The sequence below is a fragment of the Stegodyphus dumicola genome, chromosome 2, assembly GCF_044657685.1.
Source record: "Stegodyphus dumicola isolate Sdum_Otavi_A_Nest chromosome 2, ASM4465768v1".
NCBI lineage: Eukaryota > Metazoa > Arthropoda > Arachnida > Araneae > Eresidae > Stegodyphus > Stegodyphus dumicola.
The window spans coordinates 57,735,158-57,760,543 of record NC_140769.1 but is presented as its reverse complement, the minus strand read 5'-3'; the positions used below and the strand labels follow the sequence as shown (position 1 = coordinate 57,760,543).

The following is a 25,386-nucleotide window of genomic DNA, read 5'->3' as shown; positions in this document are numbered from 1 at the left end:
GCATTTTAACTGAAACTCGTCTAGCATGTTTTGAGATACAGATTACAATTTTCCCTAGAAATAATTTAACTGCTGTACATCTAATGTTCTTTTCTAGATGAGCTGGAATGTTCTCTGGATGTCTTCTACCTGGAAGGCATTTAACAATACCTGCGGTTCAGATTTGAATTCTTATAAAAGGCTTAATTAGACTGTATCTAACATTCTCTGTGATTCGTCAAGAATGTTCTTTCAGAAGTCAATATTTGAGGTGTAGTTATGAGTAAAAAAAATGAAGCAACAAGCCAGCAAATGGAATAACATAGATTCTTCAAGACTGAAGACACTGCAGAAATCAAAGAATGCAGAATAAAGATAATGCAGAATATAGCGAGATGCTAAAACGTTTTACGCGAAAATTGTGAGCAATCAACAATGCTCTCACCGGGATTCGAATTACGCATACTCCATTTGCTAGCTGATATGTTACTACTTACACTATTGAAAGCCCATATGGTGGAATGAAAAAATTTCTTAAATTTTTCCCTACTTAAAGAAAAATTGAGGACAGGCATAAGATCCACTCTAGCAACTCTGGATTCATATTCTCTTTAACCGACGAGTTTGGAAAACTGTGATTTTTTTGTTCAAGCCTAGAATTCTAACTGGAGGGTCTCAATTTTGATTCTGTACTGGATAATTCAGAAGAATGAGTGGCTTTCATAGACCGTGTTAAAGATGTCTAAGGAGTATTTGATTTGCATAGAAAATTCCGAAATCAGTGTATAAGTACATAAAAAATTTACTTTAAAAAGAGTTGGAAATAGAATTTCATTCATGGAAATTTTCAAAATGCGATTGAGCTCTTAATAGTTTTTTGTTAACTAACATCATGTGAAATGTATGTGAATTTTAATAAAAGTTAGGGCAAAAGGTATTGCCAGTCTGCAGCTTTTACATTGTAGGAATCTACAAATAAATTCCAGATAAAACATAGTATTTTCTAAAACTGCAAGACATGTATTGCATCATTTAAAATCTCAAACTTCAAAATTGATATTTTAGCCACCTTATTAATTTAAAACCTAAGAGTTACATAATAAGGAAATGTAAATAATTCTGTGTCACTATTATCTATGAAATTTTTCAAAAAAGATATAAAGCTTTACAATTTCTCCTAACTTGATCGGACTGCGATAAAGACGTTAAAGCTCTGCAGATCCGTTAAATAGTGACCAGAATAGGTTAACTGGAGTAAAAGCTTCAGAAGTAATCCGATTTGATCCAGGATAAATAGTCGCTTTTATAACTTCTGTGATACGTGAGAAAAATAACAATGTGAAATGATGGTGAGTAAGTTGAGATCTGACACGAAAAAAGAAGCAAATCTGCTCTTGCTTTCTCGGTAATACTCGTATTTATACGAAAAGGTTTCTCCTTTCATTACATTTCACACTATTTCTCCTTTCATTACATTTCACACTATTTCTCCTTTCATTACATTTCACACTATTTCTCCTTTCATTATACAGTATGACTGTTAATAATATTATTTCATTGTTTCCTTAAACGGAGTGAACAGCAAAGCACAAAAAAATTTTACATTGACAAGTAAAGCAATGAGAATAATTCTTTTGTTTCATTCATGTAAAAATATTTAAACCGCCCAGCCAGGATAGTGGTTAGCGATGCTGACTGCTGTACCGTAGGGCTCGGCTTTAAATCCCGGAGAAGGCATGTGTGTTTGTAAATGTATAATGTCTCTACGGCATGGGTGAATTTTAAATATGTTTGAACCAAAAATCCTCTCTAGAGGTTGATGGTAGAGGATAAGAGGTGGAAGACCTTCGGACTCATACCCCCGGGGTGCTCTCCAACAAAGCTGGGGACGGAATTGAGCAAAGTCATACTGTCACCTGAGTGGTGCTTAAAGCTCTTGCCAACGACAGGCGTAAATTTGCACTCTTTGATACGATAAATTTCGTGGGCTTGTATTGATGTTATTGTCAGACAAGTGAGATACGTCACAACAACAACATAACTATCTAAATGCATGCAAAGAAGTCATTCCTGTAAATAGAAATTGGAGGGAAAATAAAATTCGAATTAATGTGGCGTTGAGAAGGTTGCACTTAAAAATATCTTGAATTCTGTTTTGGTATGCATTTAAATATATATTTAATGACATCGAGCAGTAGGTATAGAGTATATGAATAATGAAAATGTTTTCCGAACACATGGAATATGAAATGTAATTAAAAATCAATAACTTAGATCATTTAATCTTGCGTTTACATAGATGGCAAACAAATGAAAATTGCGGGACTTAACATGCTTTTAAAGAAGAATAAGATATTTACTGCTAATGTCCACTTGAAAATGAGAAGATTAAAATTGAATAAAACGAAATCCGCAACTGCTAAGCAATGCTCTCTTTCTGATTTCGATATCTTTTCACCTGCAGTGCGATATCTCGATCATCCGTCACCGTTGGTTTCATTGCCGGGCCACCATCTATAGCTGAATCTGCCGTTTGGACATATTTTCAAGCTCGTGAAATGACATTTTATTAATTGCGAACTTTTGGGCGACAGACATCCAACTACGTCCTCCTGAAGTTTGACTCTCATTCTACCACGTGTAAAGGTGTCCTAATGTTATCTTGTAACCATACTGCACGCACAATCTCACTTTCACTAGCAGAAGGATGCCTGAAAATGTACCTTCCTTTCTTCGTTTTAAGTTGCCTTGCACTGCGCGCATTGACTCCTCACGTTTTGACATTACCCGAGTAGTCAAAAATGCCGTCCGGGTGTCTGGCCCTGCTTTCACCTGTGTTAATATTTGCATACGTATCACCTTTCTACTGAATCGCTATTGTAAGAATCGCAAAAAAACCCTTTCAATAATTTCATGGTTTGTATGTTGAAAAATGGATTTGTTGCTTACGTTTTGCACTCTAGTGTTTATTGCATCCAACTACATAACTGCAAACTGGAGTAAAAATACAGGAACTCGTTAGGGGCTGTATATAGCATCCAAAGACGTAACTACAAACTAAAAATTCAGAAAGACGACACGAAATTATATTTGTGGGAAACATTTAAATAATATGTGACAACGAAATAAAAAATACATGTTTAGAAACAAATAAAAAACTTTGATATTAATAGGAGTTATGGTCTCCCTTAACTCGTTAGCACATACCAAAATATAATTTAATATCTCAATGAAAGGATTAGTTGACTTGAACAAAATAAGCTCCTCTCTTTCTTTCAGTGTGGACTTCAAGGTACTGAAATATTATAAGGGAAAAATTTCTTCATGTAATGATTCTTCCAAGTGTGTCTTTTAAATGCTTTCAAGGGTTTATGTCTGGAGTTATGGATGGCTAGTTTTGGGTTCTCTATATCAGGTTTAAAAAATTCATAAACCATGTTTGATAGAGACCCGCATTATCATTCATAAAATTACACCCTTTAACATGAACTTCTAAAAGGACTTACATAGAGTTATAAATTCTGCCACCTTTTAGCAGACGTAGACCCTCCGTTATAACGTGCCTATGGAAATGTGTCTATTGAATATTATTTTTGAACATACCATCACATCTGCGTCACCTTAATGGTCATATCCTTTAACTTCAGTGGACATATGGCATGTATCAGGCTTCTTCCAGATGTAAACCCACTTAAAATAGAACTTAAAATGAACCTTGATCTCATTATTTAAAAGAATATAGGCCTTTCTGTAGACCCAATTTCCGAATTTTCCTTTCACCAGTCCTCGTTAGACTTTTTTTTGGAGCAATAGGCATTCTGACATATGGCCTTATCATTAATATTTCTCTATACAGTTGATACCCTAAGAAACTGATCTCCAGAACCAGCTTATAATTTTCGTACGTATCTATGTCCCCGAATTTCTCGCAACAGTTTCAAGATCTTGAATTGTTTCCAGGAAAAAAAGCTTGTTCGTTTTGAAATTTCAGCTTCTTTCAGTTCTCGTAAATTTCTGCCTTGCCTTTAAGTGACCGACAGCTCCTTGCTTCAAAATATTTTCTTCATGATACAGTGGTGCAATAAAACATTATTTTGACTCGATAAACTGAAATAAAATAATCAACTACAAAAATTTATGAAGTACCTTATGCATCGCAGTTAACAACTATGAACGGTGTCACTATTTGCATTTCGGGCTCAAACCGATTAAATTGGATTGGGTAATGATACTTAGAACTAACTTTTGCCTATGCCGTGGGGGAAGATGGGAAACATATTCATTGGCTGTTATACGGAGCCTTATTGATTTTTGTATGTAGAGAAACTTTTGAATACCGAAGTTTTATATTTCCGAGTTCTTTTATTATTGAATCTCTAAATATGACCATTTAAAATTAAAATTTTCAGCTGGAACATTTTTAACAGTTTCAGGAGCTTTGGAAATGTTAAGCTAATATGTGATAGGTTCAGGTTTGTATCCTTTATGATAGCTGCCGATTTTTTTATAAAAATTATTGGCTGATGGTATAACTAAAGTACTCAATTTAAAAGGCGAAAAGCCTTCGCCTTGAATCGAGATAATAAACTTGCGAATACGTGTCTTAAAAGTTTGAGGTTTGAAACAAATTAATGCTCACATATATTATTATGCCTGGCCGAATAGACCGCATAGCCGTGAGTTTCGAAGGTTCGTTCTACAAAGAAGCTCAGCATTTATTCTAAGTGTTTTATAAGACATTATTTATTATGCATAACGAAGAATTTCAGAGCATGTTATTTTGATTGAGTTTTATTTCGTCTTTATATCGAAGGCGTCGATGAGAGGCATTCAGTCGACTGTAATGTTCTGGGTGTATACTATGCAGCGAAATTTGGCATACTTTCGGTAAAGAAACACGCGAGCGACTTCTAAAGACTTATCTACTGTTAGTCTGTCAGATGTGCATTACCATGCTAAAAGCAACACTTGGTTTAATCTGAATATATTGTTACAAAATAGGTTGCGACATATCATCAACGTCTCCACAGGCTGTCACTTTAACTCTTATATGTGTGAGGACGGTTATCAGTGGTGGTTTTCCAAACTATAGTCTTAGGCGAACGAGTTTTGTGACCAGAGGCGGATTAATGAAGTAGGGAGACCTTCATATTAAGACACAGAGTTTTTTACAGTTTTGAGTAGCTTTTTGGAATCCGGAAAGTCAACTGGAGACAACTGCGTCGGGGTATTGTGTTGGGCAACTGGGTCACTCACGCTTGCGATTTGAATGATCCCATATATCTGATTCTGTTTATGGCGCTCATGACTGATAATACGATCAATTTGGTGACCACATTTATCTTCAAAATTTAAATAAACAAGCAGATCGAGGGGGGCGGGAAGAGGAGTTGGCACTGAATGCTCGATTCATTCGCAACAGCCGGTAGTTCGTTTAGACAGCATCGCAATCTTTAACGAATTTGATTCAAGAATGAAATACAGTCTTAGCACAGAATGGTCAGAGCTTTCATAAACCGATGTGAAGGCTACCAAAATATTCACTGAAATCTCGAGAATCTCATTTGCTAAATTAATTTTGGAGTAAACAATAATACATGAATTTGTTTTTTACTAATCATCAGAAATATTAGGTAAATTAGTTTTCTCTTATATCGCTTCTCATTCACGTGATTAATTTGGAGCCGCAGCGATTGCATTCACCTATCTTCTTAAACGTACCCAGTAAAAAATATGCTTTGTTACGAAATCATTACAGTACATTAATTTTTCTGCAAAGGGCTGTAGTATGTTTATTTGATGTTTGCTTGTTTTGTTTATCATAAAACTTCCATTACTGTTAAGATTTGCATAATAACTTTTATGCAAGAAATTAAGTAAAAATGACCATCTCAGCTGTTTTAATTAAATTTTCCGAAAAACAAACTGATGCAACACATAGATTATTTTAAAAAGAAAGTGACAACTTTTGTTTCAAGAGCGTCATTCCGCAAATTGACCAAATACTAAGAAAAAAATGAGGTAAGACTATCGAAAACTGACAATATATCTATTTATGAAAGGCGTTTTCTGTTTAAAAATGAATATAAAAAAGATAAAACACTTTTTTTTTTCTTATGGAAAAAGTTATAACTTTTAATAATTCGTTCTTCTCTGTAGTTACACTTAATATTATATTAAAATTATTAGCCCATAAAGGAGTTGTAAGTCGAGAAATGAGATTTAGAGTCAGTTCACTATAAATGACGCATCAATTTATAATGTTCATCACTACTTCGACTATGCTGAACTTACAGGAACTGACTGGACTGTGGAGCGACTTTTTGCTGAGCTCAAGTAGGTAAGGACAAAGTCCAAAAAAGGTTAAAATATCCTTTATTCACTCAAAGAAATATTTACAGACGTCTCCTTACGGGCGTACAGGGAAACCTCCACTCGGGCTTCAAATAAGCTAAGAAAAATAAGAAACTAATCTAATACTAAACTAAACTGACTTAGCCGAAGCTAGACAGAAATACGTAATGCCGTTGGCCTTAATTAAACTAGCCGGCGATTATCAACAGGCACGTACAATACGGTCGAGCGTAGCATATTTAATAACGAAGTAACCTGACGCGCCACTTAGGACTTCTAAGTTCTCTCTCTTCTTAAAGTAAGCTGAACTTTCCTTAAGTACTCTAACTCATTTGCATACAACGCAATACTAATAACTCATTCTGGTAAGGAATAGTAGATGGGAAACGAGAATAAACTGTAAAGCATGTTTAAACTTAAAATAACTGTTAGAAAAGAACATTTAAAGTTGTTACCATTAAATATTTCCGTCCTTTGTTATTTTTAATAAAATTAAAAAATCTGATGTGTACACCAGATGACTTCCTTGTACGGAATATTAATAAATTATACGCATTTTTTCTTGCATTTCATTTTAAACTTATTGGATTCAATTAAATCTACTTCGTCGATAGCGCATAAATCACAATAGAATAAATGTAGTCTTTAAAATTCATTCTATTTGGTTACCATAGCGATACTCTGGCACTAGGTTTACTTAAAAGCGTTACATTTCCTTCCTATTATAACTTAAAGTGCACAAAATTTATATCATTTGAAGAATTATCTAATTGTTGCCACATGTTCTATTCAAATACGATAATAAATCTAAAATGATGTATAAAAGAAATTAAAGAAACAAAACAAAAAAGAAACAGTTTTTCACAGACGATTGACTATTTCTCTTTCAATTAATTCAGTTCTCACTTCGCGACAAGGCAAAAATACATAAAAAATTTTAATATATTAAAAATTACGAAGTAAATCTTAAACACTTATTTCCTTCAATAAATTCCAGACTGGATTAAGCATGATTTAACTCGCAATAATAAAAGAGGGTGTTATCTCTGTTGTTGCGAAGCTTAGTTTCTCTAGATCGGCAACAATTCCTCTATTATACTAAGTTTTAAATGTAACCAAACATGGCCACCATGGTAAAAATAATTAGGCTTAGCGGCACTTAAACAACTTTAAAATTGTTGATAATTCTAAAATTATTGCATACAGATTTACTAAAGGCATAAAAACCTTAACCGGAAGACAAGAACAACATACTTCAATTCTTTTTAAAGCAAAAAATGTACAATTTACAAACATACGAGTATAAGAGTAAATAAACTGAGATCACTGAGCCGGGTAACAGAGTGGTTACATACGTTTGGCGCGGCTGATTGCAACCAAAATACGAGGTGCACATCTACATGTTATAGTAGTCTTATATACAAAATTTCAACGTTCTGAGGCTACTCGTTTTTGAGTTATGCGAGATACGTACGTAAGTGCGTACGTACATACGTTCGTACAGACGCCACGAAAAATTCTCTTCAGAATTCATTTTAAAGCAGTTTTATAATTTTTTTGGAGGAAAAGCGTCTTTTATTCTGTCCTTAAGTTAACAAAAAACATTGTTAAATTGCATTCGATAGCGGTTAAAATGGATATTTTAGTTGAAATATGCTGCCTGAAACTTTTCGCGATTACAATACTTCCTTTTTACTTCGTACAAGGAAGTAATAATGAAAAATCTGAATGAATGTATTTATGTACGTTTTTCGTACTGAGGAAAAAGACAATGGCATCGCAGACACCAAATTTTGAAAAATGTAGTCCTCCACTCGAACTCAGATCCCCAAATTTTGTATTTCCAATTCTATGTTTATATTTATAAAGCTTTAATGAATTTTTAATTAAGAAACCAAACGATTTGAAAGTGAGCAGTGGCAACACTGTTCGAAATAAAACATTTTTATCTCCAGCTCTCTAGACGTGCCTCTCGAAGTATGTAAAATATTTAACTTGCAGTTTTAATTAAGAAATTCGGCTCTATGAAAGCCATGCATTGCCACGGCCGGAAATAAAAGGCTTTTATCTTCCACCCGCCCGCCTGTTGCCATTCAATAAAGCGTCAGATACTTTCAAATTTAATATGCATGATTACTGAGTAAAACGCAAGCAATGTGAAAACAACAAAAACAGTTTTTAATATTTTTTCTGTGTTTTAATGAACACAATCATTAAATGTCTTAATGAGTTGACACAGTTTAGTGAGTGACAGTTTTAATGAGTTATAATCACAGTTTTAATGAGTTGAAAGCAAATTAATAAAATTTAAATAAACATGTAAGGAAATCATGAAATCTCGATTTAGAAATAGTCAATAATTTTTTAATTACACTAGCTAGACTCATTGAAATCATTACAAGAAAGTAACTAAAAATGAATGCAAATGTTCTTTTTTATGATAACTATTTTAGGCTAATTTTGAAAGAAACAATATAGCGAATATTAAAACACGTATGGCAACCTCTGACACTCTATTTGAAATTCTTAGGTAATGTTGTTTTAAAATATTTTGTGGTTTTATGTTAAATTGAACATTTTGTGGAGTAGGTGTGAAGAACGTTACAAAGTTTACGCATAACAAGTTAATAATAAAAAGAAGAAAAAAAAAAGCTGAAAGAAATAGCAAAATGTGTGTGTGCCAATGCTTAACACTGCATCGATTATTCTAAACGTACCTTGTTATGCAGCTTTTAAAACTTTTGTAAATTTGTTGTTGAATTCTAAATGGCGTAACTGCGAAGAAAACGATTTTAATAATAAAGCTAAAACGAAGAAAATAAAATGGGTTAGTAGAAGTGACTGGTATACTATGAACTCAGAGAGATCGTAAAAAACCTTAACAAACCCTTTTGACCGTTCGTTAAAATATTAAACCTTTCGAATTTTTTCTTTCAAACTGAATCTGTCTGTTTTGATTAATTAGCTGAGGTATTTAAAAGCAATAGATACAATTCCTAAGAATATCCCTTTCTTACGAATGAGTCGAATTGATTTCAATAATAAAACGTGCATTTAATTTATGGTCTAATTAAAAATGTTTAATATTTTCATAGAATACTGTCACGTATTTTTACATCAAATTAAGCTAATTCAAACTTTATGTATTTCATGTACATAATCCATTTACAAAGCTTTACATTAAATTGAGAAAACAAAATTGAGGTAACACTGTTAAGCTTTCCACATACATTCTTTCTAGGAGCTACATTTCTTGGAATGTTCACAGAGCTGACGAATATCTTATTAGAAAATTTTACCTTTTGCAAAAGTGTTTCAGTACCTTTGCAGCATGCACTGAATACCTGAATTCCTTGTCAGGAAGAAAACATAGAGAACAACGAAGGAGTAGGGGAGGGAAATCAATTTAATTTAAAGTAAAACATCTAATCTTTATCATATTTTAACAAAATCGATAAGTAAATTCTGTCTAGAGTGCTTTATTTTGTGATATATTTAATAAGATTTAAATATTATGCTCATTTGTGGATTTGTCTAACATCTTAAAAAACAATTAATTTCATGATTTGATTAAAGGTTAAAAAACTAACTAAATCAACTAACTCATACATAGAATGAAATATATTAATCTTTTTAAATTTACTCTCTCTTACAATGCAACTGTTTCAGAGAGAAAATTTTGCAGGGTAACATTAAATCTACCATAAGTGCAATCTTAAATGCAAAACAGCAAAAACAGTTTTCAAAACTTTAGTAACTAATGCCAACTAATAAGATGAAAATAACGAAATTATGAAATTTAAAAATTTTAAAATAAGGATTTTAGCTATGGCAAAAAATACATTAAAAGTTAATGAAAAGATCAGTTTTTCAGTTTCTAACGTTAAAAATAAGTTTTTAGTTTAATATAAGTATGAAGCTATTTCAAGTTAGGTATTCTTATTTGAAATCGTTTCATTAAACGTCAGATTGCTAAAATAATTCGATACAGAGGAGCACGTGCGATTTCTTTATTTTCATAAGATGGCAATTAAAAATTTATTTGGAAATATTTTTAAATTGAGCTTAATAACTTAAATACAAAATTATTATATATGTACATATATTTAATATATACTTATATTTAAATTATTTTCTATATCGATTACATTCAGGCTACTAGATTTTTTGAAGCAGGGAATCACCTGTAAGTAAACAAATAACTGTGCTCTTACTGGGGTTCGAACCATGGTTCTTTCACTGGACATACCAACCTCCTAATTCCATACTTCATGAGAACAAATGGTGAAAAAGCGATAATATATTACATTCTTCCCCTCCTAAAGGGCGACAGGCAAGAGGTGCAAGATTCAGTCAACCAAATCCAGGCAGTAGTATTGTAGAAATCATTAGACTTTTGAACCATGAAACATAAAAAATCAAACGTGTCTTCGTCAGGATTCGAACTATGGATCTTTCATTTTCTATAATTTGTTTCCTTAAAATAGACATCTTCAAGGCCGTTGCCGTCAGATCCATTTGCAGTTCTGTCGCCATCACCTGGCAACACTTATTTTCTCCACCTCATCTCAAAATTCATCATCATTTTCTCCAAATTAAATGAAGAATTAAGGGGCCATTGCTAATTTAAGTTATAATTTTGATTTACATATTTTTATCTTACATATTCGTAACTAAACTATTATTCTATAGACAAAGTATATAATATGTGGATTAAAATACGTCTTAATAATTCCGAGTATCGAATACTACCGAAAAGAATAACACTCCAAATACTAGAGAATATGTATATCGATTAAAGTGTGACTGCTCACAACGTTTCAAAAAGTGAATGATCTTATTTTGCTATTTTCAGAATTCTTAGTATTGAACGTTGATACAATGCATTGTTGGCTGCTTTAAAACTGTGAAGTTTAAAAGTAGGTTTGGCATTTCAAATTGGCAGATTAAATTTTTAATCCCGCATTCTACTGAAACTTCTAAAAAATTAAAATTCAGCTGACACCTATATGAAAATAAATTATAACTATTTCCATGTATCTAAAATATTTCCTCCCTTCCATAAGTTACTTTTTGATTTTATATAGAAATCTTCTTAAATCTATTGAAATCTTTTAAATTCCCTTTAGAAGTAAGTTTATTTTTTAAATACAACGGTTTTCAATCAGCCCTACGTACGGCATCGTAGCTTCTGCATTCTAACAAAATCATGGCGTTCTGCGTTAATAAGCTTCGTCTTTAACGAAAAATTATTATTTATACAGTTGTTTAGTCATATGAGACAAAATATGCTAGAGCTATTTTCCTAAATTCAGGGATGGCATCGTGCATGATTTTCTGAGAAATCTCGTGTTTGCGTTATACATGAATAAAACTATTGAAAAGTTCCCTGCAGCCAGCTTGTTCACCATGATTTGAAACCAGATCAAACTAACAGTGTTCAACAATCTCATCCACTAGGTCACTGAGGATCTTAAGAAATGCTACCGATTATGCTTATTTACTTCAATAAAGTTGAATCGAGATCCTGTTGTCGAAATGTCACTTAACAATGCTGAAAAAACTGAAGTGCGATATTAATATTATTGTGCTACCTATATGTACATTCCAAATCTAAACACTTCTCAGATAAAAATCCAAAACTGCGAAGCCCTTTGTTATGACAAAATATTTAAAAGCATAGGTCATAATTTTCAAAATTAATCTCTTACTCCGAACTCCAACCTTCAGATTATTTTCTATCAGGGCTTCGTGTATTCTGCTAAGAACGTGTGATTCTGAGTCTTGTGTTTTGAGATGATAGCCCAGCTTGAAATGTTAGATATATTTTCAATGGGGAAAAGACAAAGAAATCACAAGACGGTAAATTAGGCTATGAAGGGATTATTTTTGGGAGGTTTCTGTGCATAAATTTCTAAAGTGTGGCCTTATGGTTGCCAGTAAGTTTCTGTATGCTGTACCTAGAGTATGCACCAATTTTTAAGTTCTTTATTCCTTCCTAAATCATTTATAACATTATTTGATTGTTTTGTACATTCCGCAACTGTCGATACACAATTACTAAAACATTGGTTAAGAATTCTTTAGAATTTTAAGAATTTAAGAATTATTGCTTTCAGTTTCTATTTGTAATCTCACTAAATCGAAACGCCATTTTCGTCAACCTTTCAATTCTGTGACGGAAAGATTTCAGTTGCTTTCCTCGATTTTGTTTTAAATTCCAGACAAAATATACATTCAAAATGATAAAGAATGCTGCAATGAAATAAAACAATACATAAAGCTACCGCCCGACGAAATATAATAACTCTTTCATTACGTAACATTTTATTTGAATAATTCTTACGCAATGTACAGCAAGAAACAATACCTTTCAAGTAAATACTGAGCGAAGTACGATCAGTTAATGAACCTTATGGAAAGCCATCCAGACTGTCATAGGGAATACACATGACGAAGGAAAATGACAAAGTGTCTATCTAACAAGCATAATTTAATTACTCATATGATGTCCTGTGATGGAAGCTCAAGGTTATGAGTTTGCACATCAGTTAATATGCCCAAATACGAGTATGATCAAACCTTTACAATATTCATAATGACTGATGGCTTCTGTAGTAAACCGAAAGGAGAAACGTTTTAATGCTTACATTTGTGTCTGTCTGAAAACTAAGGAAAAGGGTCATGTGATATATCTGGTGTCTAATGTATTCCATTAAAATATTTCATAACAAAATCCTTAAATAACTGGAAAATTTTAAAGAACTCGAAGGAGAGGAGTTCGAACTAATAAAAGAGAGAAGGAGAACAAGATAATGAAAATAATGAATTAATTGCCCAATAAAAGTAATTTTTTAGACTACACAATTTCCTTGTTAACTTTTCATTTGACATTCAAACTTGGTACACCTGCAAATATACTTCAGTAAATCGAAGATAAGGACGCAGATTTAAAACTATTCAAAATTCAATCTTAACTTGAGGTTAGTTTTAAAAGGAAATTCAGTGCATTTCGAGGGGAACTGGCAAGAAAATGTTTTTCAAAAAGAAAATTATTGTACGGCAGTGAAGAATACTAAAGTTACTTGCTCATAGCTCTCAACTGCATAGCTCCTTTCCCTTTACAATTTTATGCATATGATTTGGAAACCATATGATAAAGAAAAGTATTTAGAAGAATATTTTCAAAAGAATCTTATGCTAATTTTCTTCGAAATGCATAGTGTTTTCTTTAAAAAAATTCAGGGTAAATTTAAGACTGAAATTTCACTAAATTTTAAATATGTGTTATTCAGATAACTAATATATTATTTAAGATTACTAATTTCTTATAGGCACATACAGATCATAACCTCTGGAACATTTTAACTCAACAAGTAACTTTCTCTCTAATTGTATATTTTAATTTTTCTAAATGAGAAAAAAGTGTAAAAATTACGAATTAGAATATGTGGATTGTATACTTTTGCCTTTCAACCAAATTTTTGCAAACGATAAAATTGTACAAAAATCATTCTGTTGTTACACCTTTGAAATATCTTGAGGTCCAGTTACAGAACTCTTCTGAATGTTGAAAATATTCAAGTATATTTTCATCATTTCTTTTTCTACAGTTCACACGGTAAAAAGGGAAGTGGCTATATTCTTCCCCTTCCAGGCGTCTTTGCATCTGAAGCTATGACACAAAAGCAGAAATTTTAGTTTTGGTTTTTATTTTATTCAGGGCATCACTTTGAATCTGAAGTTACAATTCATGAAATGTATTAATGAAATTTGTTATATACGCTATTGGTCCACATGCACGCTACAATTTTGGATTTACCAAGCTTGCTCTTAAAACAGAATTTACATCTTCCAAAAACTGTTGTGAAAAATTTAAGGAAACAGCTCAGAAGGTTTCTTAAGATAGTCGACGAATATTTGTGTAAAAAAGCGGATGCTATAAATCTTCATAGTTTTAAAATCAGAGTGCTCCAAAAAGTATGACACTCAAAGAATGATCTCTGATTTTTATTCGTTCTGATGGCTGAAGTGAACTACGTAAACATTCACTTCGAAATTTTGCTACTAGATGTTGCTGGTGAATATATAGCTAATAAATTTAGTACCTCTGCTTCAAATGCACAGTAAAACCGTTGTAGCGCCCAACTGTCGCTGGAGTAGCATCAGTAACAACAGACAATATTTTATTCAGAGGAAAATTTCTTTTTGATCAAAAAACGTTTATAACACAAAATAATCATTTTCCTTTAGTATAAATTTATAAAGTTCGAGTGAATAAATAAAACTTGGCAGATATTTTAAATTCTTTACGAATTATACCCGATCAAGAACTAAAGCATCATTTCCTATGTAAGGGTTTAATTTATTAACTTCTTATCGTTCACTTTTTTATTTTCCGCCTACGATTCTCTACCAGAATGAGTTTCAGAATCGCTTATTATGCAAATTATGTAGAAACCGGTATTTAAGTTAAAGTCTCGGTCAGAAATGTTCGGAGAAAATTTCACAGCTTATCGGGTCAGCTCTTGCGCAGCAATATGAGATTTACCTGGTAGTATAATAAATGAAGCGATGTTAGTTGTCTTCTCTACTGGCATTATAAGAAGCCGGTAAGCCATCGTCATTTTGTTTGGATGTTGTTAAAAAGAAATTTAGCATTGTGGGCTGTTTTATAAACTTAGCATTGAGGGCTAGAAAGTAAAGCAAATGTGTAACCCTTTTACCTAGACGAATGTTTGATAGATATTCGTGGAGCCTGAAAGAGCTCCTAGATTAATTCCATAAAATATTTTGGCGCATTCGATAAATTGTGAATGTGTTATTTAAGTAGACTGTATAAAACTATAGCTCAAATAATCAGCACTGTACTGCTTGTATTTTCCCTTATGCTCAGGCATAAATAACAATTAAAACTAAAAATAATGAGAATGCATGTTTCAAGGGAAAAGAAATAGAAATTGTTTTGTAGTTTGAGACTATTTAAACAAAATGTTTTTAAAAGAAATTTTTAACTGTTTTTTATCATTCGAATACTTATCATATTTTATGTCTGCATTTGAGGGTGGTTCAACTTATGCTTTTTCAGTTTAATGATGATGAAAAAGCGCTAAACATTCAGCAGAAACTATTCCAAGAACAGCGTTTTTTTCTCTTCTGTGTCAGCTAAATTAATTTTCACAGGATATATTTAGCACATACGGGAGCCTACACTCACAATAGATACATGATGCTCATATCGTGCACTGAAACTTCATATTTCCTAATTTTTTCAAAACGTACTCTGCAGATCAGATTTATCAGCAAATTAAGTTGAATTTCAAACATGCTTTAGCTACAGTGTGCTTTCAGATATGTACATCAACGGATGGTGTACACTAATTCTGAGTTCTGTCTTTTAATTTTACTGCATTGTAGAGTAAATCAAATAAATAAGATATTCATTTTGTCCTCATACAATATTATTTTTTAAGTTTAATTATTTTCCGAAGATGGGATGGTACTCTCCTCCTCATCTGAATACTGGTAAGGACTAACGGAAAGAAACAATTACAGTAAAGATACAAATCGTAAAACCTGGTTAATTAACATAAAATAATTTTATAAATTAATTAAAAATTTCAGTAAATTAATGGTTTTTAAATTGAGATGTAATTTTAATTAATTAATTTAAAGTTATATCTCAGTTCAAAAACCATTTTTTTGTCTACTTATTAGGGTAATAATTGTTAAAAAAATTTCTTTCATTCATTTTCCGACTAGAAAGAGCCTGTTAATGACCGAGTGGATAAACCACTGTGAACTAGTAGCTCGACCCAGGTTTTTCCTATAAACGCACTGGCTGCATGATTGGCGTCATGATTTTCCCATGAGTAGCATAAAAATGAGATTTTTTTTCTTTTAATCTTCCACAAGGGCAATACTGTGATATTATTCTGGGTTTCTGTTACCAGGTAATACTTCCAAAAGATTCAAGGTGATCCTTACCGAGCCTCAGACTAGGCTTGCCTGCACACATATGTTCCCCCAGGAAGGTGAACTTAATATTAGAACGTAGCCGAAGTGAACTTATGAGGTATTTTTCCCGCATTCTTGGCATGCCTTCGTGATGTGGTGGTCTGCACTCTGGGCGCGGTTCAGAGGACCGTGGTTCGATTCCCTGCGAAGGCGTTGCTAATTTTTCACATCTCCTGCTTCCAAAAAATACCTAATATCTCTACAGTGGCGTCCGAACTATAAGGGTGGTGGGTGATGATTCTCCGCATCCAGGATTTGGCGATTGGGTCCCTTGAAAACCCCAATCGGCTTTTAAAAAGGGGAGTATATAAGGTATTAATTCCGCCTTTTTGGCATGCCTTCGTGGTGTGATCGCTGGGCGCATATTCCAAAGGTCCGCGATTTGATTTCCGGCGAAGGCGTTGCTAAGTTTTCACATTTCCTGCTTCCAAAAATACCTAATGTCTCTACAAAGTGTGCTGCAATAAAATACTCCAGTTTAGTTCATTTTTAAGAATCCATGAAAGTGAAATTATTAGTCTTCCTAGAAAGATCAGTTATTATTTTTTATATAAAGCACTACTAGATTACGCTGCTATATGTTTCCGATTTCAGAAATGCTTAATACATGCGTTCCTTAACATGTAAGATGAAAGTGTCGGAAACTGTTATATTTTAAATGTGTTCTAAACACTTTGATTATCTTAAACTCGGATGAAATCCTTTCACGTAAAGCCTATTTTAAAATAAATTTTCATTTTCTCATTTTATTTATTGTATACTGCATTGAACGTATTAAGTCTCACCTTCTTTGGTAATATAAACTGAATGAGAACTTTGGAAGACTTAAGCCAGTTACCGCTATGTCTTGAAATTCACAACAGTGACTTTGTAAAAGGGTAAAGGATCATTTTATTAATTCAGATAAATTAACAGAAGGTGCAGCTTGTGCTTTAAGAACCATCCAGCATCTATGGCGTATATCAAAAATAAAGAATTGAACTTAACTAAGTAAATTGTTAGTTAGCTCAAAGGTTACGCAGACAAATGCGCGCAAGTTGGCTTAGACATATAATATCGGCGTGAAAATCCTAATGGCGAGAAACACTCAACGCCACAGATAACATGCTATCAACAGATTCAACTAGTAACGTGGCCTTCAGCAGGCGGAACACGTTCTGAATCTACCATCTAAAATCTTCCTATAAATACTATCTTTTTCTACTTTATTTGAATACCCGGGAACTAAAACGAATTCTGGCAGGAAAACGGAAAGCGAGAGTGACATAGTCTTTAACATAAAATAAATTATTATAAAAATAAATGAATACATCGTAGACGTAAGAAATATATGTTTACGGATATTTACTCTTAGTGCACTTCAAAAGTACACTTTAAACTGCGTGCACTAAGAGTAAATATCCGTAAAAAATCCTTAGTGCACTTTGACCAAACCTAACGACCGAGGCGTGCTGTACTGCAGTAAAAAAAAAAAATCATTATTTTTAGTATGTTCTATTGAGGTTCAATACAGACGGAAAATTGCAATAGCGTATTGTTAGTTCTTTATTCGTAATCGACCTTAGAACTGTTCAAGAAGTTATCAAATTTTTGAGTTTCAAGTTGTTTTTCTCCTTTCCGTTGCGCACTACAGCAAAATAATAATAATAATAATAAGTATCAGCCCCCTTATTAAAATTACTTTTAAAATTACGCTACTATACATTTAATTTAATACATTTTGGCTTTCGTAAAACTTTTACAGTTATATTCTATGAAATTAAATCATTGTAAATTGTGTTGCAACGTAAAGCAGATGTATACTTTCTTTTGATAATTAGGATATGACTGTGTATAAGAATAGTTTTTGGTTTCCTTGTATTTGCAGTTATATTGGTATGATTATTGTGAGAAAAAGCTTTTTGTTATTAACTATATTATTATCAGAATAGCTATTTCGGATGTGTCATTCCCGATTTTGATGGTGCTGGCAATTAATAGATGCTTTTCTACTAATTGGACAATACATTAAAAGTAGCTTCCTTGCAGATAGATTGTCCACCTGACAAGTCAAGTGTATCTTTGTTCTGGACTACTCGCACATCGTATCTAACATCTCGCATTAAACTGAAAACTCGGAGAACTCTCTCTATTAAACGCGTATCGCCTTCTCACCGTGATAAATTCGGTAAACTATTAAACTTAACTATCATTAAATCAGAGCTTATCTGTATTAATAAGTAGACAATCTCGACAATGCATGTAGAAGAGAATTGGATTTGTAATGTCAATTACCGACAGCACTTCATTTGATTGACTGAAGCGAGTAACAAAATATATGCTTCAAAAACAGATTGATTTAAATAAAGGCGTATTGGCACGTAATGTTTTTAAAATAAGTGTTATGATAAACAGCTTTCTAAAATAAGAAGTACAAATTAAAAACCTTTCTTTTCTTTACTACTGAAACCTTCTTTAAAACAGGAATATAAACCATATTATGCTGGCTAAAAATAAATGCAGTAATACAAACAATACCGTCTATTTGACATGAAAATAAAATTAAAGACAGTTTGCTGAATGAAAAAGAGATTCACGGTTCAATGCAAAAAGTCCCTAAAATTCTATTTGGAAAGTTCGTTAAACAATACAAGAAGGAATACCAAGGGGAAAAAATAATATACATTTTCCTGCGCAAATCCTGATTCATTTTTATAACATTAAAAATCTAAAATAAGTAAATAAATAAACATTTTAATGAAAGAGGAAACAGAAGGAATTTAAAATAGTTAAAAGAAAACAGTAAGAAGAAGCATATAAATATATCTCTCTCTATCTGACTCTTATCATGTAAAGTTTATTTAACAGAACATATTAATTTTATGTTAATACGTTCCTTCTATTACTATTTATTCCGTCAACTTAATCAGAATGAAAATTAGATGGCATTCATATAACGTGCAAAGGTGTAGAATATTCCGTAAGCAGAGATGGATAAATTTTGTTAAGTTTTAGTTGTGCATGCAAGTTATACCGTTTGTAAACGTTTTGTTTAATCTCATTTTTGTGTTTCTTAAAGTTTTAGACATCGCGTGATTTCGGATATAACGTTTAAAATAATTACGTTTACGGATTACGAATATTACATTTAAATAGAAATGAGTTGATATCAGAAGAACGCACCTGCCAGAAAATTCAAGTTATTACGAAAAAACATCTTAGAATTAATAAAACGTAAACTTATTAAGGAGAAAGTAAAGCGGAGCGATGAATAAAGAGTGAAAACGCAGTTAAACAGCCTTTTTAATTGTGATTGCATTAAGGTAGTGGTTAAAGCTCAAAATGTTCATTCCATTAAATCCAGGCTACAAAATATCTATCAAACATCTTCTATAAAAATAATTATACAGGAAGTAGAAATATCGTGCCTAAATGACAGCTAAAAATTTCGAAAACATTTTAATCGGGAACACTTTTATAAAATATATATGTACTCTGATTTTGATTTATACATACATAACACAAGCAGTCTAAATATTTATTTACATAGTAGGCATTGCATTTTATTTCACTTATATTTTATTTGTTACTTTCTATTTACACAATTTATAACTGAAATGTATATAAATCATTAATAGATTTTAATGATTATGGCAGAGGAATTCAAACATGACACGTAAGAATGGGAGGATTGAAAATGTGGAATGGATACATATTTGACAAACATTCTCATTAATCGAAGTAATTCTCTCCGCGCTGTAATGTATCTTTTCCTTTGTGGCCTCTCTTTAAAGGATAATATTTAATAGGGTACATATCTACTATCGAACGGCTGTGAAGAGCTTGCGAGAAAACGGATGCTGGGTTAAGACAGGAATAAACAATGGCATAATTGCTCCCATTGTTCACTAAGCCTGGTCAAAACTGGTAACTTAATATCATTCCTCCCCCTACAAACTTAAGTGTTATCTTTTGTTTTATGGTTAGAGATATTTGCTTGCTCGTCACTTTCAGAGGTTCCACAGCCTAACAGCGGAAGCGGGGTAAAGTCGTTGAATTCAGGTATTTCGGTCTGAGGGTCGAATCCCGCGAACGGGCTAACTACATGGGCGTTTTCATGATTTTCCCCCATGTGTAAAGTTCCTCCCTTTAGGCAGATTGCCCTCTAAGCTTTCCCGTAATCACATAAACCAAAGCAAACGAGAGATGTCACATGTGACTCCCAAGATTGAGCTTTCGCTACTTTGTAGGTATTACATATCAGTCGAATAATCCAATGTCACTTACTGCGCTACTGGAATGATCATGTGAAAAATTCGACAAATGAGGATTTATATGTAAATGCCTTTCTATCAACATAAAGGATTATTCGGAATTTCTGAGAAACATCTTTACAAGTTCTTAGCAAATAAATTACTCGAATGATACGAAATTTTATTAAACTGAAACGGATAAAAACTTACCAACCTGTTTCAGTTACTTCACAAATCCTTAGCGTGATTACCTTTCCTGGGACGACATAATCTGTGGAATAATTCGTTTCATCACCATCTACCATAGCTACAGCATAGTCGATGCCATTACTAGGATTCTGGAGATTACAAGGACTGAAGGAAAATGACAGTTTCTTTGAAAAATTCCCACTAAAAATTTCTCATGGACTTGATTACTAAGGGACTGTCGACTTGCCGTGTGTTTACTATTCAGTTTCGGGATAAATTTTGATTGAGATATTCTGTAGACCATGTGTAAGAGTCAGGCAGCTATCTCTTTGAAAGAGGTTGTAAAGTATTTATGTTAATTAATCAGCTATTTTATATTCTTAAACTGTGCTGTTACTTCTGTCTTTCTGTTCTTCTGCCAGAATGAAAATTAGTTCGCATGTATTTAAGTGAGTGTCTGAGATTGTGTAGACAGAGCGTGGTCTGCCTGCTGAAGGCCACGTTACTAGTTTTCCATTCTAAGATAAGCATCTCTATCTTCAACGTTGCTTTATTTTTATGGATAAGTGCTGTTATGGTGTAAACTTAAGAGTCAACACCCGCTTTTAAATTTCTCTACGTAGCGTTCGGCTAATAAATACATGGATTTAGTTTTAATTAAAAGAAATTACTTTTTGAGTTCTTGCATAATTGTTGGCTGATTTGTAAGGTTTTATTAAATAGAAGGGTCTTTTACACCTTTCTTAAAGGTAATCACTACTATCTTTAAACATTGTTGCGTCAGCTACAACGTTAACTAACTACCTCCATTAGAGTGAAATAAAATAAAATTTTAGTATTATTAGTGTGAATTTTTAAAATGCTTCATCGAATTATTTATAATATTGGATCATTTGGATTTTGGCAAAACACACAAGGACTGCCTACGTAAGGAGAGGTAGACGTTTGCGGAGGACGTTTTAAGGGAGATTGGTTCGTATTCACCTTACAAATTACATAAACAATTTATAGAGTTATAAATAATCCTGCATAATTATCAGTTCGATCTCTTGTATCCGGATAATAATTCCTGGAACTCACGAGGCTTCGTAGTTTTAAATTTTATGGTTAGTTTGGTCTGTCTATTTATGGCAAAGTATTCGTTGGCTATCTGTGTAATTGGAGGGATACCGTAATGGAAGCTAGCTCTTACGCATAGGGAAAATCGCGAAAACGCCCATACAGTCAGCCCCCGTTCGCCTGGATTCGAACCTACCAGTGTTCAGCGACTTTTACCGCTAGACCGTTGGTGAGCTTTTAAACTTTGAGTAGGAGACATACATGATCCAGACAAACGCAGAAATGTATTTGTGATCAAAACTTTAGTCACACGAGCTCGAAATCAAAAATCTTGAAATCCCAAAATCTGGGAATTTGGAAATTTATATGTGACTCTAGATTTACATGAATGTCCAATGTTTTGCTATGGTAACAAAATTTTTGGCTATCGCATGCTTTGTATGACATAATAATTTTGTGCTGTCATGTGTTTTGCTATAAAATAATAATTTTAAGTCTTTAAATTATGATTTTCTAATGATGCATTTAAGTCTGAGAATCACTGTACAAATCATTGCTCCTTTGCTCAGGCTTTGTAACCTGAAAAATCATTATCTCAGATAAAAGCTTATTTACTGTAAAAATTTAGGCTTTTTTAAAAGATGTTACATGCACGATTTCTTCATTTGATGCAAACATTATTTTTTGTTCATTAAACAAAAACTCATCTTATTCAATGGAACACCGAGCGCCTTTTAGGCACGAGTATATTTCTTGGAGTTGCCAACGTTACAACCAGAGAATATCGTTTTTATGAAGTCTGACCTTTGTAACTTAAGTAAATTTTACGTTTTTAAATACGCAAAATTCGATATTTTAACTTAAATAATTTTTTTTCTTTTTATTATGAAAGCAACAAAACAAACAAAACTATTCTTAGTTACTATAATAAAAATATTTCCTAATCTATGACTATTTAAACCCTACATAAATAAATAACCCAGGAAGAATTACAATTAGATTTTTATTTTAACTGTCTCCATTCATTCTAAGACACTGCTCAGTACAATTCTCAAAATCTCTTCAAAAATCTAAATGCATTAAAAATACAGCCAGTAGGATAATTCCGTTGATTCTCAAAAAGAATAATTTAAATTTATGCCAAACTTAAAACGCTCTGATAAAGATCAAAAGAGAAAGAGCAATGCAAGTACTAAGCGTGTGAATGAAAATTTCGGAGTGTAACGGGAGTCGAAGATAAAAAACGAATAATAAAAAGATATAGTTAAAAAAGTCTTCTCTCTCATCAAGACGTACAATAAAATCCCAGTTCTTCACTTACAGCATCTGACGTCACCAGTTGGTCGTCTGTTGGGTGAGTGGGTATAGCGCCACCTCTCTGAGCTCCTGGGTCAGTCTACATCGCTTGCACGACCGGGATGTATCTCTACCGCCTGTTGATGCACGTGATCCCCATCCTCACGGCCCTGCGGCACGTGACGGCAGATGAGACGGCAAGGGCAGTGTCCAGTGCAGGGTAAGTAGAAGTTTTTTTAATTTTATTTTTAGAATTTTAGAACACTTAGGAAGCTGTTCTAGTGCAAGTGGTGTCATTTCTCCTATCGTATGTTAAGAAAGTACTGCGTGAATGCTCTTAACTAAATGTTCAACAAGTGTTTTCAAGTGGATTTGTTGAATTCTTTGCATTATTTGATCCTTGAATTACGCTGTTGCATTTTGTGTAGAGTAGATTTTGGTAAATTATTTTGAGAAAACAGTTTTGGAGTTTTCTTTTGCCGACAGGTTCTGGAAAATCTTGAAAAAAGTTACGGAAGTATCGAAAAAATTTCGAAATATTTGCGTATGTCTTGAGTGCATAAGATATATTTAAACACGTAAATACTGATGAATTTTAACACTTAGAACAGATTCTGAAATTTATCGAACTAAATATATGTTTTGAAAAAGTTTACATTAGTTGTGTTTTAACTTTGCGACGTCTCGCATTCAACACTGGAGCAGATGCCTCAATTACTTTATTTTCGTCATGGTTCTTTTACTAGTTCTTAATTTAAAAAATACATATGCCTGTTATAAAACTTCCATTTCTTATGTCTTATTTTATCACTACATTTAGTTATACAGTGTTTGGTAACATATGAAAATTATATTGATCAACACAAAATTAAAGAATAAATTAAACACATGAATAAAAAACATAAATGCTTCAAACCAAAATATTGTATAACATTTTCAATATCTCTAAACTATGTATATGACTTCTACTCGCTTTTCATAAAGGCGAATACCTCTATAGTGTCATCGAATTATCATTCTTAAGCAATATCACTTCCCGTTGAAAAAAATGCAAGAGATTCGAGTTTCCTTGATTTAAACATGACCTCAAATAAATATTTATCAGTTTCAGCTTAGGAAAACATTTTTGCTGTGGCTATTGATACCAAAATCGACAAAAAAATCCATAAGGCGATCGATACGGGAGGATAAGTATCTCGTAAAGAGTGTAAAAATGTAGAAATCGACTAACAGTCTATGAACAAAATATGTGTTGCTAAGAGACATATAACACGTACAATCCACATTATTTCACTATTTATATTATTCGTAAGGTTTCGGTAAACGGTATTCATTTTATAAGCGGAAAGAGGGAAAAAATATCGTATACTTATCGCTTTAAAAAAAAAAAAAGAAGAAGAAATCAATTAGATTTTTGATGTTGCAAGGGGTCAGCGAACTTATCTCCTTATTGTTATCAAGGATGATCTAAATTATTTTTTTTAAATCTAAATTAAGTACGTAGTTTCATTTTAAGACCCAAATTTTTTTAAATAAATATTTGTTTTGGGGGGCAGGAGTATTTGATTCTGAAGTGCAGATAGCCGCCGTTTAGCGAATCATGTTGATCCTGAGATATGTGCCCTATTGTATGAACTTGTATTAGGGGACAAAAGATTAATTCCGAAAATTAATAAAATAACACATGTGTTAATTATCATAATTATTAAATTATAAATAATTAAATTAATTATTATATAAATATAATAATCAGTATATATTATATAAATATATTATATAAATATAATATATAAAATTAATTATTATATAAATAATTAAACATGATAATCATAAAAATATTTTTTAAAATATCTTTAACTACTAAGTGACAGTATAAATAAAGTATGCTAATAAAGTTTTTAACTTTGATGTATCTTTTATAGCATCTTTGATGTGCATGCTAGTTCCATTTATAAATTTTCTCACTGAATTTCTGACAAAATTTTGAATACTATATTAATATCAAGTAAAGAATTCATCAATTTTTGTCTTGAAATTGTCTGATTTTTCAGACAAGAATAGTGTTTAAAAATAAAAGAATAGTATTTATAAAACACAACTCTTGTTGTTTAACTAAATTTATTCCCCCTTCTGCATGCTTTTTAGGGGGAAATTTTCAATATTATCATCGCGATTAATTTGCCCCAAATTCGGTTCCATTTTCGTAAAAGCATGTTTGGTAGGAGGTAAAATGCGGAGACATTTTATTTTAATTTATATT

General features: G+C 32.3%; 1 protein-coding gene across 2 annotated transcripts in view; it reads left to right on the top strand.

The window, feature by feature from the left end:
- Nucleotides 1-25,386, top strand: part of LOC118189594 (fibrillin-1-like) — a 791,047-nt gene that overhangs the window by 12,958 nt on the left and 752,703 nt on the right. For both annotated transcript variants that reach the window (XM_085810675.1, XM_085810674.1), the window contains exon 2: nucleotides 23,154-23,346. In XM_085810675.1, coding sequence (XP_085666801.1) covers nucleotides 23,249-23,346 — 98 coding nt within the window. In that variant the 5' untranslated portion in view covers nucleotides 23,154-23,248. The remainder of the gene's footprint in view (nucleotides 1-23,153; nucleotides 23,347-25,386) is intronic.